The sequence below is a fragment of the Gopherus flavomarginatus genome, chromosome 2 (assembly GCF_025201925.1).
Source record: "Gopherus flavomarginatus isolate rGopFla2 chromosome 2, rGopFla2.mat.asm, whole genome shotgun sequence".
Lineage (NCBI taxonomy): Eukaryota > Metazoa > Chordata > Testudines > Testudinidae > Gopherus > Gopherus flavomarginatus.
The window spans coordinates 280,456,637-280,473,769 of NC_066618.1; the positions used below are offsets into that span (position 1 = coordinate 280,456,637).

Genomic DNA, 17,133 nt, shown 5'->3' on the forward strand with positions numbered 1-17,133 from the left:
GTTCAGTCTGCAGAAGAGAAGAGTGAGGGGGGATTTGATAGCTGCTTTCAGCTACCTGAAAGGGGTTCCAAAGAGGATGGATTTAGACTGTTCTCAGGGGTAGCAGATGACAGAACAAGGAGTAATGGTCTCAAGTTGCAGTGAGGGAGGTTTAGGTTGGATATTAGGAAAAACTTTTTGACTAGGAGGATGGTGAAGCATTGGAATGGGTTATGTAGGGAGGTGGTGGAATCTGCTTCCTTAGAGGTTTTTAAGGTCAGGCTTGACAAAGCTGTGGTTGGGATGATTTAGTTGGGGATTGGTCCTGCTTTGAGCAGGGGGTTGGATTAGATGACCTCCTGAGGTCCCTTCCAATCCTGATATTCTATGATTCTATAATTTTTCTCCTTCCACTGCACTCCACTCATAGTTGTTGTCCTTGGTCAGTGGAGACCCAGAGTATAGAGGTGCTTTCACATGAGTTTACCTCCCACCCTGGGACCTGGGGGAACGGGGAAAAGGCACCTTGCTCATTCCCCCAACTGTTCACTGCTCACTGTGGCCCCTCCCTCTGACAGCTGTTCGTCGTGCCGCTGTTCACTCCACCGCTCCATCCCCAATGGTCCTGAACTGTCACCTTCTGCTGCCACTTGCCACTGTGCCCTCTGTGAGTAGGTCTCTTAAGGTTCCACCTGGCTCTCAGTGATTTCAGCTGTCAGTGGGGGAACCTCACTGCTAGTACAGGCTGGGCCGTCTCTTCTACAGAAACACTGTCCTGTAACAGGTTTCAGCACTGAGATCTGATTATCAGTGATTTCAGTTTTAGTGGTCACTTAACAAACCAAAGGACTCTCTGTGGAGCCTAATCAGCTCTATCTTTTATCAGGGGAGAGGAGCAGGTCAAATAGTGCCCTGTAACTCTTTGGCATTGCCCACACCACCAAGCAGAGCAAAGCAAAGCAAAGCAAAGCAAAGCTGCCGTGCCGTGCCGTGCCGTGCCGTGCCGTGCCGTGCCGTGCCGTGCCGTGCCGTGTTCCCCCCACCTCCCTGCTCTCTGTCTTCCCCCTAGGCTATAGCATCCAAATGTCCTGATTAGCGAGTGCAGTTCAGGTGAGAGTGACCAGTGCTTAATTTGTAATGAAAGAGGCATCAGGGCACAAACAAGTTTTTTACTCTCATAACTGATGTGGCAAGTCCAGAGGTCCCAGGGTTATGAACTGCCAAGCCTAGAGGTGCTGGAGATCAGCCCTAGCACAAATTAAGCACTGGGGAAGACCCCCTCATTCAGTCAGCAAAGTTCTGCTGCCCTTTACTCATGCAATAAGGATAACAGCATTTCATTACCCCCACATTCAAATTTAAAAATTTTATTAAAGTAAATGTTTGAAATGAAATATACACAGGTTGAAAGGTAAGGTACTGTACATCTGAGGTCAGGCTTGGGCTATGGGGGGTTACAGATATTGTTTGCAAGGTTGAAAAAATACATACATATCGCATAACCGGCATAGACCCAGATTGGGATGCAAGGGTTTTTAAAGTGTCAGTGGATAAGTGGGCTCGGAATGAATACCCATGGAATGAATAAGGAGTCCAAGTCAATATTGGTGGAGCAGATAGGTACATGGGTGGGGTGTGTCCATTGGTCCGTCAGGGAAGGAAGTGGGTTATTTCCCTGGTTGGCTGTCTCGATTACTCAGTGTGGTATTGGCGGTGCCCGGTGATGCGTTCGGTATAAATGTCTCTGGACCACCTGATGGTGTCAGACACCATGAGCTGTCTCATGAGCTGGGCGTAGCGTCAACCGACTCCACACGTTCTGAGAACCAGCTCATTGCAGGGGTCTCATGAGCCCAAGGCTCCCACGATCAGGGCATGTACCTGGGGCGTACTTCGACTCCATCCGTGCTCAGGCCTCGTGGAAGGCCATCCGTGCTCAGGCCTCGTGGAAGGCCAGTTTTCGAAAGGCACTGTGATGTCTACCAGGAGGAGCTTCTTCTTTTCTGCATCTGTCACCATGATGTCGGGTCGCAGTCGGCTGTCTGTTCCGCGGATGATGAAGTCGAGGGTGATCTTCCCCAGGGATGGCGGGATGGCTTTCACTAGCCGGTTCTGGATGGCGTTGTGGCAGTGCCGCCAGGCTCCGGAGTGCTGCTTGCATCCACACAGGATGTGCGGCAGGGTCTCGTTCGCGTAGCCGCACTTTCTTCAGCGCTTGTCCCGGTTGCCGTGGCGAATGGCTTCATTGAAGGGAACGCAGTTGAGTTGGGCCCTGTGAATGAACCGCCAGACGGCGAACCTGGTGAAGCTGCCCCCGGGGAGGAAGTGGTTACTGGCGTCCCACTTGCTGGACACCTCGAACATCTTGCCCTGGTCTGGCTTCTGCTTCAGGTTCTCGGCGTAATGGCAGCGGATGGCATCTTTCAGGGATCTTTCTAGCATGTCTCTGGCGGTCGGGGTGACGATGGTGTGGTTAGGGGTCTTTACGCGTGGCACCAGTATTCCCAGCTCCTGGCGCTCCTTGCACCATTTCCAGCAGCAGCCGATCCTCTTACTCAGACATCTCGAGGCGTTGCGCGCTCGAGACCAGAGAGAGGACAGGTCTCCCCCCTCTCTCCCAAACTCAGCCTCCAGAGAGCCGCTGAGAGTGGCGACATCCCGCTCGGAGGGGGCCCCAGCGATGTGTTTCCTGACCACGCCCCGTACAGCCTCCTGCGCGATGCTCCTCACCGTCAGGTCCGGGCACGTCAGGAGGCGGAAGGTGTGGGTCATCACTGCCACGTCGCACAAGTCAGCCATCCGAGGTACGTTGGCGCCGCTCTGCCTGTGGGGAATGTAGCTGATGTCCGTGCACGCCCTTTGGGGAAGGTGGAGCCACTTCTTCACCAGCTGTCTGATGGTGCTGTCGGCCTTGTTCAGGGGCACCTTGGCCATGGCCGATCCCCTGAGGACAAAGGAGATACGGGGGATCAGGAAGGTGTTGAGGGCGTTGATCTTTTGCCAGGGGGTGAGCAGGGAGGAGTCAATTTGGGCCGCATCTCTCAGGATCTCCGCGATGGTGTCTTCGGGGGTCTGCCGTACGCGGACTCCTGTGGGTGTGCCAAGGTGTTGGTATATCTCTCTCTCTTTGAAGGAGGTCATGGACTCACCTTGGATAAGGAACTGCGACGGCCGGACCAGCGCCCTGGTGCCACCTTCGACGTGGAGGGAGGCACACTTTTTGGGGCTGAAACGCAGGCCCATCCATTCTGCGGCTTGGCTGGGGATGTCGAGCATTTGCTGGAGGCTTTCCGAGCTGTTAGCGACCAGGGCCAGATCGTCCATGTAGGCCAGAATGCTGATTTTCTTGCTGTGCAGGTCGAAGCCGGTCGGGCTGCTGGAGATGGCTCGGATGAGCGGTTCCATGGCCAGGTTGAAAATGATGGGTCTGAGGGGGCATCCTTGTTTCACACCGTGGCGGATGGGGATGGTGTCCGTCTCTCAGTCCATGGCATGGATGGTGGTGGTGCAGTCCTTGTAGAGGTCCTGGAGGATCTGGATGAAGGTAGCCGGCATCCCGAACTCTCCCAGGGTGGCAAAGATGTGGTGGTGGGGTATGGACCCGAAGGCGTTGGTCAGGTTGAGCCATGCTACGACGCACTGCCTCTTGGACCTCCTGGCCTCCAGGATGGCTGTCTGAAGGAGGAAGCTGTGCTCATAGCATCCCTCAGAGGACGTGAAACCCTTCTGGACTGAGCTGACGACACCCCCGCAAACTGACCACTCCGTGATCCTTGCCATAAGGCAGCTGGCATACTGCTTGTAGATGGTGGAGCAGAGGGAGATAGGCCTCCAGTTGCCGGGGTCATCTCGTTCCCTTTTTTTGTGAATGAGGATGGTCATGGACTTTTTCCAGGAGTGAGGAATGCGATGGAACTGCTTGCATTTGGTAAAGATGGCAACAAGCACAAAGCATCCGGGGTCTTGCTTCTTTAGCAGGTGGTAGCGGATGCCATCTTTTCCAGGGGCGGTGTTTTTGGCCTCGTCTGCACCTCCTGGGGGGAGAAATCTCGCTCCAGATCTTCTGTGAGGTCGATCCAGGGTAGCGGGAGAAGGCACTCTAGGCATCGCAAGTCGGTCTGGGCCTCGTTATCGAACACATCTTTGAAGTAGGAGTGGAGTCTCTCGGGCTGGATGGCACAGTATGAGGAGGTCCCGTTGAGGATCTCCCTCATGGCTTTCAGCCGGTTCCTCCTGTATAGTTTCTGTATATGGGATGGAGCCGCTGGATCGTAGCGGTGGCTGACATGCCATCTCCTGCCTTCTCTGGCAGTGTTGCTATGGCTCGGCGCAGGGAATCTGCGCATGGCCTGTGAGGCCTCCTGGTGTTCCCTCCTTCTAGCAGTAATTTCTGCAGAGAGTTCTGCAGTCAGTCTGTCCGTCAGGCTGTTGAAGGTCTCGAAGTCCTCGGCCTTTGCCAGTTCTTCCACCTAGGCAGATTGCCACGGTGTGCAACCTTCGCTCATGGCCGTCGTTCCTCCTGCTGTGGTGTCTCCGCGGGTTCAGGTGCTGTGGAGACAGTTTCTGGCCTTGTTGTTCCTCGACCTGGGGTGCGGTGATCAGGTGGGTCCTGAGGCGGGGGTCCTGATCCGGTGATGGGGGCCGCTCTTGGTGTCTCCGAGTCAGTGCTGGATCTTCTGGGAGGAAGTGGGGTTCTGGAAGCACCAGTGCTGGGCCTTGTGGGGGGGTGGTTCTGGTTGGAAGTGCTGGGGATGATTTGGGATCTTCTGCAGGCAGTATCCGGCTGTCTGCAGGAGGTATCCGGCTGAGGGGTCCTCGGTGAGGCATGGGGTTTTTGGCGGTTGGAGGCTCGTTAGGTAAGCTTGGAGGAGGTGTTGGGTCTCCTGGAGGCGGGGTCTGGCCGTGGGAACCGGGAGCTGCGGAAGGCTCCTCTGTCGGCTGGGTCTCGCTGTGCGGCCTGGGGTGCAGTGTTAGTTGCTCCTACGGCAGGGCAACATGAGGTTGCCTGTGGGGGAGCGCTGCACCGTCTCAGGAACGTGTCGCGCTGGATGTTTTTTATGAGGTCGCTGAGGCGTCTGGTGAGGTTGTTGACCTGGGAGGTAGCAGTGATCTCCCTCACAGCAGGGCCCAGCGTGTGGTTCTGGAGATGGGGCTGGTCCTTTTGGTGGCATTGTCGGTCCTTGAGGTGGGGGTTAGGCTTTCCTCAATTAGAGGTTGGTCCCACCTTACCTGCTGTGACGGTGGGGATGTTGGTTGGGGTGCTGAATCCGGACCATCGGTGGGGGGCAGGGTTGGAGCCTGCAAGACGTCAGCAGGGTTCACCTTCATGATCGTGAGGGATCCCTTGCATGTGGCATGATGGGACTTGCATTTCTTTTGGGTCTCAAAGGCGGCATTGCAGCGGCCACACCAGAAAGCAATCCATTTGTTGTAGGTCTTGCAAATGTGCTTGCTGAGGGCCCCGAGGGTCTGGACTCCATGAACGGGGAGGCAGAAGGGGCAGAGGAGAAGACCTGTAGGGAGCGGGTACTGGAGGTAGATGTGGTCATCGTCCCCTGCCTCACCCTCCGTGGGATGGACCCCTGTTGTGCCTGCAGACTCACTGGGCCATTCCTCTGGGTCTGGTGGAGAAGCTTGAGGAAATGAAATCGCTCCTGGGGGTGTGTTGGACTCACTGGCCACGGTGTCTTTTTGCCCGGAAGGACAGTGCACGGCATTGAGATCCAGGGCTCTGGAGTATATTCCCCTTCGAGCAGCCCTCCTCCGGACAGGCGGGTGGTAAGGAGTTTTGGGGCCTGGGGATGAGGAGGTGGTTCCTTACGGAGCATTCCTCTTTGGAACAGGAGAGCAGCGCTCAGCATCCTGGTCCTGGGTCATCTGAGGGGCTCCTCTGGCAGCATTCTTCCAGGCGGGGCGGCGCTCAGCATCCCAGTCCTGGGTCGTCTGGAGGGCTCCTTTGGCGGCATCCTTCCCGGCAGGGCGATGCTCAGCATCCTGGTCCTCGGTCATCTGGGGGGCTCCTCTGGTGGTGTCCTTCCTGGCAGGGTGGCAATCAGATCACGGTTGTAGGGGTGGCTCCGCCGGCAGCGTCCTTCCCAGTGAGGCGGCGATCAGCATCCTGGTCCTCGGTCGCTGGGGGGGCTCCTCCGGCGGCGTCCTTCCTAGTGAGGCGGCGATCAGCATCCTGGTCCTCGGTCGTTGGGGGGGCTCCTCTGGCTGCATCCTTCTCGGCGGGGTGGCCATCAGCATCCTGGTCCTGGATCCTCAGGGGGGCTCCTCCGGTGGTGTTCTTCTCGGGAGCAGCAAGGCAGTGTTCAGCATCCTGGACCTGGGAAGCAGGTGAAGTTCTTCTGGAGTCCTCCTCCTGAGGAGCTGTCAAGATGTTCTTGCTCCTGGATGTGAGGTCCCGAAGAGCTGGCCTTCTGCTGCTCGATTTTCCTGTAGAAGTGTCTGCCGGGGTTCTCTTCTGCAAGCTCCTGATGTTTTCATCCTTGCTGGTGGTCCGTGTCTTCCGTAGGGCACCCAGGATTGACTTCAGGCCAGGCTTCCACTGGGCTTTCTGAGAATTGGAGAGGACAGGAACAGCAGCAATCGATGATGTACCTGAAAGAGAAAGAGAATTTTCTTCCAAGGAATCAGCGGTGTAGTGAATATGCAAATCAGCTTCAGAAGTGGAGTAGATCTGTAGAGCAGCATCAATTATTTCAAAAATAGCTGCAGGAGATTCCATCTTCAGAACAAGGGTTTGCAGATGTCCATCTGAAAAAATGAAACTGATAAGAACAGATATTACGCTTGATCTTAGCTCATAGAGAGTCAAAAAGCAATTTGATTTGTAATCCAACACCAGCCAAAATTGATCACTTGGGCAATACAGTTCTGTCTGCTGGATACCTACGCAGAGTAAGTGTGTTCATGTAAATACAATCTGGCACTGAAGCCTTTCCACCCACCCCCTGGTTCATCACTAGCTGACAGGGACGAGCTCACTCAGACCTTGCTTACAAATCATAATTTGAAATTATTAGGTTGGCCAATATAGCTGAAACAAATGTGCCAACGTTGTCATAAACAACAGCTATATGAGAGAGCTAATCTTTGTTCATATTTTTCAAACCCATTATGCTTTTTCAGGTAGAAGTGTTTTATCATATACTGTATATGCTTTTAAAATATGTATTAATGTTTCAATTTCAATTCAAATTTCCAACCAATGATTAAATGGACAACACTGCATGTAACTGCTTGACCATGGCCAGGGCCCAAGGAGTTGGGGAAATTTTGTTTGTTTGTGTGTGTGTGTGTGAACACCCACAGGGGAGGGGTGGGGGATGATGTAGGGAAATCAGCAGCCTGAGCCCACCTGGACTGGGACAGACCCAGCTGGACTATGCTGAGACTTTTGTGAAATGAATTATATTGTGAAAATAGAAAGGATTAAAGAAATGCTGTCTGTACCTTTAAGTAAAACTGTTGGAATGCTGCAATCCAGTTGTCAGGAATACAGACATTCACATAGAACAATTGCACCATTTAAGGGCAATTGGTGAAGTATTAGCCTTAGATCGATAAGAGTTAGTAAGGAAATAGGATATGCATGCTATGCCCCTGGTGAATTTTACTGTTTTGCTTTCTTTGTTCCTTTGTCTAATTCCTGCTCTTTTATCTGTATAAATAAGACTGTTTGGGTCTTGCATGGCCACTCACATTATCTGGGTATTATTGGCGGAGCGCTGCGCTAATAAAACAGAGTGGTCTGACAAATTGTGAGTCCCGATTCTAACTTTGACACTTTCTAGATGTGAGGGCCCTGAGAACTTCATGTGATGTGTTCAGATGTACAATAAACACTTCTGTTTTAGCCTGGCTGAGAGTCACTGCAGACTAGAGGTCAGGGTAATATTGCTTCCTATGGGTGTGGACTCCTCAGGGGTCCAGAGCGAGTGGACTCACTGAGGAGGCTCATGGAGAAAGGCTTATGGCTCAGAGATACAGTCTCAGGAGGTGGAAGGACCTAGCCCCAGAGAGACAGTACAACTCTTGCAGAGGGCTGTCACACTGAAAGAGACCACATGGAACCAAGAGAGCATGGGTCCTGTGAGTCTGTGACAGTTGGTTCTAAAGCAGAAACTCTGAAGAGACTAGCAAATGACCAGAATGATTGCAATAGTCTACGCACCAAGGTAATAGTCATTGTTGAAAACTTGGAATCACTGTGTGACACACAGAAAACACTGTGGTTTTCTCCAACTATTGCCAACATGTTTGCCATTACAGATGTTTACAGGATTCTGACAACCAAACTCACAGCTGAATTGAGCTCAAAAGCTGACGGAGAAATATATGGCAAGAAAACCCAGCTGCTTCTGGAAATCCTTTTGACCCTGGAAAACCAAAAAAGCATTTAAACTCTTCAACAAAATGCTCAGAGAGAAATGGGAGATGACCGTGACCTGTAATCTGAACCCCAAAGTGCGTGGTGCTGAAGATTCTTTTTGGAATGTCCTCTTCCAGGTGTTTCGCCCCCTTCTTCAAGGTGAATTTTGCAGCAGACTGTGGCCGTTATGCCAGAGTGGTTCAACTATTTGCCACTAAAGATGAACTTTCAAATCTGAAAGGGGAATTTACTACTTATATAAACTTGCCACTTCTGACAATGCAAAACTGGATGTGCTGGCTTTTCGGAACAGTCATCAAGACAGACGTCCCAACTGCAGCAAAGAGGCACAGTGAGCTTTGAGTGTACCCCCTTGTCATAACTTTCCTACTCAGATCTGAACCTTAGAGTTCAGAACATGAGAAGCTAGCATGAAACCTCCAAACTTAATTACCAGCTTGGATCTGATATCGCTGCCGCCAGTCAGAAGATTCCAGTGTCTGGCTCACTGTGGTCTCCCCAAAACCTTCCCTGGGAGACCCCAAGACTCAGATTCCTTGAGTCTCACAACAAAGGGGAATAAACCATTTCCCTTCCCCCTCCTCCCCTCCAGGTGTTCCCTCCCTGGGTTCCTGGAGAGATATACAGATTCAAGCTCCGTGAATCTAAACAAAGGGATTCCACCCTCTTTACCGCCTCCCAGATTTCCCCGCCCTGGGTACTCTAGGAGATTCCCTGCTTCAAGTCCTTGAAACACCACACTGAGAAATCAAATATTTCTCTCCCCTCACCCAGAGGGTATGCAAAGTCAGGCTTAGTAAATCTAATACAAAGAGATTCTCTCTTCCCCCCTGTCTTCTTCCTCCCACCAATTCCCTGGTGAGCTGCAGACGCAATCCCCTTGAGCCCCCACTAAAAAAAAAAAAATCCACAGATCTTAAAAAGAAAGCTTTATATAAAAAGAAAGAAAAAGACATAAAATGGTCTCTGTATCAAGGTGACAATAAACAGGGTCAATTGCTTAAAAGAAAAAATGAATAAACAGCCTTACCCAAAAAGAATACAATTTAAAACATTTCAGCAACTACACACATGTAAATACAAAAAACAATATAAACCTATTGTCTTACTATCCTTGTACTTATGACTTGGAAACAGAAGATTAAAAAACTTGGAGATAGAGAGATCACTCTCATAGCCCAGAAAGAGAACAACCCAAGAACAAAGGACTCACACCCAAACTTCCATCCACCCAGATTTGAAAAAGTCTTGTTTTCTGATTGGTCCTCTGGTCAGGTGTTTCAGGTCACTGTTTGTTAACCCTTTTATAGGTGAAAGAGACATTAACCCTTAGCTATCTGTTTATGACACCCTTTATCTATTGAGGCAGAGTGCATAGTTTCAAAGTTGGACTACCTCCAAGCCAGCATGAGGCTCAACCTGAGCGAGGAGAGCTTGAAGAAAATTCCCTGAGCGTACGCAAACCAGGATTATGGAAAAACTACTAGCTCCGAGAGAGACAAAATATACCTCTGTACATTAAAAGAAAGTTCCCATTTTACTGTCATAAAATGCTTATATTGCAAAACGTTTTCCTTCCTCTCCTCCCCCCCACCCCAATTTTTCACAATTTTTAAAAATTTTTCATATTTATCCTGATTCCATGGTGGTTTGAAGGTTTGGAAAATAAACACTGAAAAATTCCCAGATTTTCTTTTTTTACAAATAAAAATGGGAAACACAGACCACTACTTCAAAGCAGGGTTATAGAGCCATAGGTTTTTCTTTGAACCTCACCAGAGTCCAGATGATCCCCATTACAATTTCTAAGTGCTATTCACCTGGATGAAAGTTGCTCAGCAGAGTTTAACCCAGAGCTGGGGACGTTCTAGGCTTCTCAGAGAGCAAGAATGGTGGGAATCCTGGCTACTATCCTGCCCATCTCAGCTTTGCCACATGGGAAGAAACAAAATCTTCCCAAGTGCCAGTGGCTCCAGTGGTGTTAGCAGGGAAGCATCATCCATTGCTTCCAGCATGGAGGACAATTGGCAGGTGCCATGGGCAGAAGCATTGTCAGACTCAGTGAAGGAAGGAGAAATAGCTATTCAGATGAAATAGAACAACCTTTTTATGGGAAACCTGCTGATTGCAGAAACAAGGACATCATGGAGATACATTAACATCCACAAAGAAAGCCTTTTTCTGCAGCCTGCTGATAGATACCACCTAGTCACACAAAATCTGAAAGAAGATGAAACGTTTCATTGTTGAGAACTCAGCACACCAAACCTACAAGAAACACAGCTCCCAAAAAGGAACACCCAAACTTTTCTTCACACCCAACAAAACAAAATCAAAACTAACCACTCAGACTGTTTATTTCCCCTGCTCTTCCCAAGAAAAGCAAAACACTCTTCGACAGCAGAAAGCAGCTGCCACAAAACAGTACTCTCAACCATTGTCATGCTCAGAAAAAAACACTACAGGTCTTCATCGTGGTTAGCAAGGCCAAGTTTTGACAATCACCCTTCCCCAATCACCATCTAGAGAAATGATCCCTAAAAGCATAGCCTTAATCAACATTCACCCAGACAGTCACAGACCATTCTGGCGCATTGTCCTCTGACTGGTGGGTGCTACAATTTGGCCTTCATCAGAGAGAGAACACTACCAGAAGCCCCACATGAACAGATCCTGGCTCTCAACTCTGCCCTCCATGGGCCCCTTCCCTAGGCTGCCTATCAAAGCTAAGATGCTCAAGGTAGCCATCCCCTTTCATTTGCATAAACTGAAGACACAGACAGGCCACTCAACCAATCTTCTCCCAGCTCCCTTCTCGGCAATGCCTAAGACAACAATCCTCTAGCTGGCCAAGCCAAGAACTCTCTAGAAACCACAGCCTATGCAGTTTTGGACACTCAGAGCAGGTTTCTTTGGCACCAGAGACCAAACTGGAGAAAGTCAGCGGTGGGGAGCTGGGCCCTGCAACGAGGGGTGTTTCCTGAACCCCAGGGCCAGTCTTACCATTCTTCAGGGAGCGGGAGCATTGACATAATATTTTGTGAAACCACTCAATAGTTTTTTTCAGGTCCTTATTTTTGGTAAACACTGACACTTTATGCAATTGTGTCTTGAAGTTCTGAGACTGAAAGAGTCTCGCAATGTAAAACACAAAACACCCATATGCGGTGGAGACTGGAAAAATCAAATCACTTTAATATCATGCTATGATTGGCCCACAAGGAGACGCCGCCCGCCTATTTCTTTGCGTTCGTTTAGTGCGACGCTGAATTTAATTGCTCAATCAATCACCCACTGATAAAGACCAGCTAAGAAGGTGAATTTTGGCTCAAAACCGCAAATCTATGTCTGAATACCAACAAGAAAATCAGTGCTTCGAACTTTTCAAGACAAGTAAAGACAGGAGCCAAGAAGATGCATTGCGCCGCAAGTACGGCAGCGTTGAGGTCAGCGCTTGCGATGACCGAATAAAGGAGCATGTCAAAAGCAAGCAACACAAGAAGCTCAAAGAAGAAAGTGAGCTTTGGGATAAACAGTCAATATGAGAAGCTTTCAGTGGGGCTTTAGTGAAAAAGAGCCCAGAGCACGAGCGTTTCAATGAATTTGTGCATGCTCTTTGTTTCCTTGGACAATCACTGGTAATTGCAGGGGCCTATTAGTGACTTTGTGCAGCAATAGTGTCCAGCAGCAAAAACCCTTCCTAATGCAGACAGTCTGATTCATAAGGATCTGAAAGATAATGAGGAGTAGCAAAACTGATGCAAGGAAAGGATGGAGATGTGGCATCTAGTCTGATTTTTCAGGAGTCTCCCAATGCTTTGGGCCTTCCAAGTCTTGGCCGTCGGTTACTGTTGGTTGATTTCAAAGTGATAAAGCCTCGTTTCTTTTGTGCTGAGAACACATTCGTTCCCTCTGCACACAACTGTTTTGTCGCTGCAGCCATAACTGACATGGTTGAGATGTACCAGCTATATTGGCCACAACTAACACAAATTCTGCATCCTACATGGATAAGTTTGCCTGGGATGTTATACTCAATCAGAAGCCGGAGCTGCTGCCCATTATCTGTCCTGCTCATCTGGTTAATGTTGCGCTCTCAGCATCTACTGCTACAGAGAAAATGAAAGAAGTTCAATCTTGCATCACTCGATTCAGGGCCATTTTCAAGTATGTGAACAATTTGAAGGCCTTGTTTTACACAGAGCAAGACAGGTGCAGAGGCCCCCCTGTTGTGCCACGTGGGGAGAGGAGCTTGTATTTTCCTGCCCGTCATGTAAATAACGCGTCGACTGTACTAATGCGTCTCCTAGATCATCCTGAGTTTGTTGGTTCTCAAGCAGAAACTCTGAAGAGACTGGCACCTAAGCAGAATGACTGCCAGATTCTGCGCACCAAGATAATGTTTATTGTTGAAAACTTGGAATTGCTGTGTGACACACAGAAAACACTGGAGTTTTCTCTGACTACTGCCAACACGTTTGCTAATACAGATGTTTAATGGATCCCGACAACCAAAATCTCAGCTGAATTGAGCACAAAAGCTGAAGGAGAAGCAGACAGCGAGAAAACCCAGCTGTTTCTGGAAATCCTTCTGTCCCTGGAACACAAGAGAACCAAAAAAGCATTCAAAACCTTCCATACAATGCTCAGTGAGAAATGGGAGGCGACCGTGGCCTGTAATCTGAACCCCAAAGTGTGTGGTGCCAAAGATTCTTTTTGGAATGTCCTCTTCCAGGTGTTTCACCCCCTTCTTCAAAGTGAATTTTACAGCAGACGGTGGCCGTTATGCCAGAGTGGTTCAACAGTTTGCCACAAAAGGTGAACTTTCAAATCGGAAAGGAGAATTTACTACTTACATAAACTTGACACTTCTGACAATGCAAAACTGGATGTGCGGGCTTTTCGGAACAGTCATCAAGACACACTTCCCAACTGCAGCAAAGAGGCACAGTGACCTTTGAGTGTATCCCCTTATCTTTTGATGCAGAGTGCATAGTTTCAAAGTTAGATTACCTCCAAGCCAGCATGAGGCTCAATTTGAGCGAGGACAGCATGAAGAAAATTACCTGAGTGTACGCAAACCAGGATTATGTAAAAACTACTAGCTCTGAGAGAGACAGAATATACCTTTGTACGTTAAAAGAAAGTTTCCATTATACTGTCATAAAATGTTTATATTGTAAAAAGTTTTCCTCCTCCCCCCCACTCAATTTCACAATGTTTTTATTTTTTCATATTTCTCCTCATTCCATGCTGGTTTGAAGGTTTGGAAAATAAATACTGAAAAATTCCCAGATTTTCTTTTTTACAAGTAAAAACGGGAGATACAGACCACTACTTCAAAGCAGGGTTATAGAGCCATAGGTTTTCCTTTGAACCGGACCAGAATCCAGATAATCCCTGTTACAATTTCTAAGTGCTATTCACCTGGATGAAAGTTGCTCAGCAGTGTGTAACCTAGAGCTGGGGACATGTTCTAGGCTTCTCAGAGAACAAGAATGGTGGGACTACTGACTACTATCCTGCCCATCTCAGCTTTGCCACGTGGGAAGAAACAAAATCTTCTCAAGCGCCAGTGGTTCCTGGGGTGTTAGCAGGGAAGCATCATCCATTGCTTCCAGCGTGGAGGACAATTGGCAGGTGCCATGGGAAGAAGCATTGTCAGACTCAGTGACGGCAGGACAAATAGCTATTCAAATGAAGTAGAACAAGCAAGATATAAAAGACAACCTTTTTATGGGACAGCTGCTGATTGTAGAGACGAGGAATAAGGACATCATAGAGACACATTAACATCCACAAAGAAAGCTCTTCTCTAAAGCCTGCTGACAGGTATGACCCAGTCACACAACACCAGAAAACAGAGGAAACATTTTAGTTTTGAAAACGCAAGACACCAAACCCACAAGGAGTACAGCTCCTAGGAGGTACACCCAACAGAACAAGTTCAAAGCTAACCACTCAGACTGTGTTCCTTTCATCTGCTCTTCCCAGGAAGAGCAAGACAGTCTTCCATAGCAGAAAGCAGCTGTTACAAAACAGCACTTTCAGCCATTGTCATGCTCAGAAAGAAACACTACAGTTCCTCATCATGGCTAGCAAGGCCAGGCTTTTGCAACTATCCTTCTCCAGTCACCCACTAGAGAAATGATCCCTGAAAGTATAGCCTTAATCAGTACCTCCCCTGCCAGTCACAGGCCATTCTAGAGTAATGCCCTCTAACTGGTGGTTCCTAGAATTTGACCTTCACGAGACAGAGAATAGTACAAGAAGTCCCATGTGAGTAGAACCTGTCTCTCAACTCTGCCCTTCACACCCCCTTCCGTAGGCTGCCTATCAAAGCAAAGCTGCTCAAAGCAGCCTTCCCCTTTCATTTGCATAAACTGAAGACACAGACAGGCCACTCCACCAGTCTTCTCCTTCTCCCTGCTCTGTGATGCCTAACACAACAATCCTCTAGCTGGCCAAGCCAAGAGCTCTCTAGATATGCCTGACTATGCAGTTTTGGACATCCTCGTAATGTTTCTTTGGCACCACAGACCAAAATGGAGAAAGTCAGCAGTGGGGAACCAGGCTTTCCAACAAGGGGTGTTTCCTGAACCTGAGGACCAGTCTCACCATTCTCCAGGGAGCAGGAACTCCCAACTTTTCTGGAAACCACTCAGAGTCAAACATTTTTGACTTAAAACAAGTATTTGTAGCCATAGGCTTTCCTTTGAACCAGACCAGAGTCCAGAGAAACCCTGTCAAAATGTCAATTTGCTTTTCATCTGTGTGACGTGTAGTGCCTAGAGAAGCTGATTCTGAAAATGCCAAGGTCAGGACAAGTTGTACAAAGGAAAGCAGATTCTCCCAAAACTGGTGGTTAACACTGTGGTTAGAATCACTATCCAGTCACAAACTGTTCTTGCAATCCCTCCCACTGGTTATCAAGAAGCTAAAAAATAATAATAATCGGTTTTTGGACCAATCTTATTTAATCTTTTTATTACTGACCTTGGCACAATAAGTGGGAATGTGCTAATAAAGTTTGCAGATGACACAAAGCTGGGAGGTATTGCCAATACTGAGACGGACTGGGATGTCATACATGAAGATCTGGATGACCTTGTAAACTGGAGTAATAGTAATGTGATGAAATGTAATAGTGAAAAGTTCAAGGTCATGCATTTAGGGATCAATAACAAGAATTTTTGTTATAAGCTGGGGACTCATCAGTTGGAAGTAACAGAGGAGGAGAAGGACCTCGGAGTATTGGTTAATTACAGGATGACTATGAGCTGCTAGTGTGATATGGCCATAAAAAAAAGCTAATGAGGTCTTGGGATGCATTAGGGGAGGTATTTCCAGTAGAGATAAGAAGATGTTAATACTGTTATACAAGTCACTGATAAGACCTCATCTGGAATACTGTGTGCAGTTCTAGTCTCCCACCTTTAAGAAGGATTAATTCAAACGGGAACATGTACAGAGAAGGGCTACTAGGATGAGTCAAGGAATGGAAAACCTGTTATATAAAAGGAGACTCAAAGAGCTTGGCTTGTTTAGCCTAACTAAAAGAAGGCTGAGGGGAGATATGTCTGAAATTTTGATAGGGTTTCTCTGGACCCTGGTTTGCTTCAAAGGAAAGCCTATGGCTACAAATGCTTGCTTTTAAGTCAAAGCTTCTGTAGTGGTTTCCAGAAAAGTTGGGAGTTCCTGCTCCCTGGAGAATGATGAGACTGGTCCTCAGGTTCAGGGAACACCCCTTGTTGGACAGCCTGGCTCCCCACTACTGACTTTCTCCATTTTGGTCTGTGGTACCAAAGAAACATTACAAGGGTGTCCAAACTGCATAGGCAGGCATTTCTAGAGAGCTCTTGCCTTGGCTAGCTAGCAGATTGTTGTGTTAGGCATCACAGAGCAGGGAGAAGGAGAAGATTGGTTTAGTGGCTGTCTGTGTCTTCAGTTTATGCAAATGAAAGGGGATGGCTGCTTTGAGCAGCTTTGCTTTGATAGGCAGCCTATGGAAGGAGGCTGTAAAGGGCAGAGTTGAGAGACAGGTTCTACTCACATGGGGCTTCTTGTACTATTCTCTGTCTCGTGAAGGTCAAATTCTAGGAACCACCAGTTAGAGGACATTACTCTAGAATGGCCTGTGACTGGCAGGGTGGGTGTTGGTTAAGGTTATACTTTCAGGGATCATCTTTCTGGTTGGTGGCTAGAGAAGGGTGGTTGTAAAAACCTGGCCTTGCTAACTATGATGAAGAACTGCAGTGTTTCTTTCTGAGCATGACAATGGCTGAAAGTGCTGTTCTGTGGCAGCTGCTTTCTGCTGTAGAAGAGTGTCTTGTTCTTCTTGAGAAAAGTAGGGGAAAGAAGTACAGTCTGAGTGGTTAGCTTTGAGTTTGTTTTGTTCAGTGTGAAAAAGAGCTAAGATATAGTTTTTAGGAGTTGAGCTGTTTGTGGGTTTGGTGTAATGAGCCCTAGCAGCGAAATGCTATGTCTCCTTCTGCCCTGGGCCAAGTTGAAGGCCCTGGGCTTTTGCCTTGGCCTTAGACCCCAGCAATTGTAACACCAGTCCTGATGACCCCCCTTAAAATGGGTTTGTGACCCACTCTGAGGTTCTGACCAACAGTTTGAAACCTTCTTGGTCTAGATAATACTTAGTCATGTAGGGGACTGGACTAGATGATCTCCTGAGGTCCCTTCCAGTTCTATGATTCTATGTACAAGTCACATGGCAAAGGATATAAAAAGACAGCTGCATCTTCTCC

General features: G+C 48.4%; 1 protein-coding gene and 3 non-coding genes across 4 annotated transcripts; 1 reads left to right on the forward strand and 3 right to left on the reverse strand.

The window, feature by feature from the left end:
• Positions 1 to 2,187: 2,187 nt before the first annotated feature.
• LOC127044731 (uncharacterized protein T26G10.4-like) lies at positions 2,188 to 3,384 on the reverse strand. The gene has a single exon (XM_050939794.1). It carries the CDS (start codon positions 3,382 to 3,384, stop codon positions 2,188 to 2,190), a length of 1,197 nt encoding a protein of 398 aa, XP_050795751.1.
• A 7,334-nt stretch (positions 3,385 to 10,718) lies between these two features.
• On the reverse strand, positions 10,719 to 10,930 carry LOC127046033 (small nucleolar RNA U3). The gene has a single exon (XR_007772908.1). It is a non-coding gene; the product is annotated as a small nucleolar RNA U3 (small nucleolar RNA).
• Positions 10,931 to 14,333: 3,403 nt separating this feature from the next.
• Positions 14,334 to 14,547, reverse strand: LOC127046106 (small nucleolar RNA U3). Its single transcript, XR_007772962.1, has one exon. It is a non-coding gene; the product is annotated as a small nucleolar RNA U3 (small nucleolar RNA).
• Positions 14,548 to 16,539: 1,992 nt separating this feature from the next.
• Positions 16,540 to 16,753, forward strand: LOC127046032 (small nucleolar RNA U3). The gene has a single exon (XR_007772906.1). It is a non-coding gene; the product is annotated as a small nucleolar RNA U3 (small nucleolar RNA).
• Positions 16,754 to 17,133: the final 380 nt, after the last annotated feature.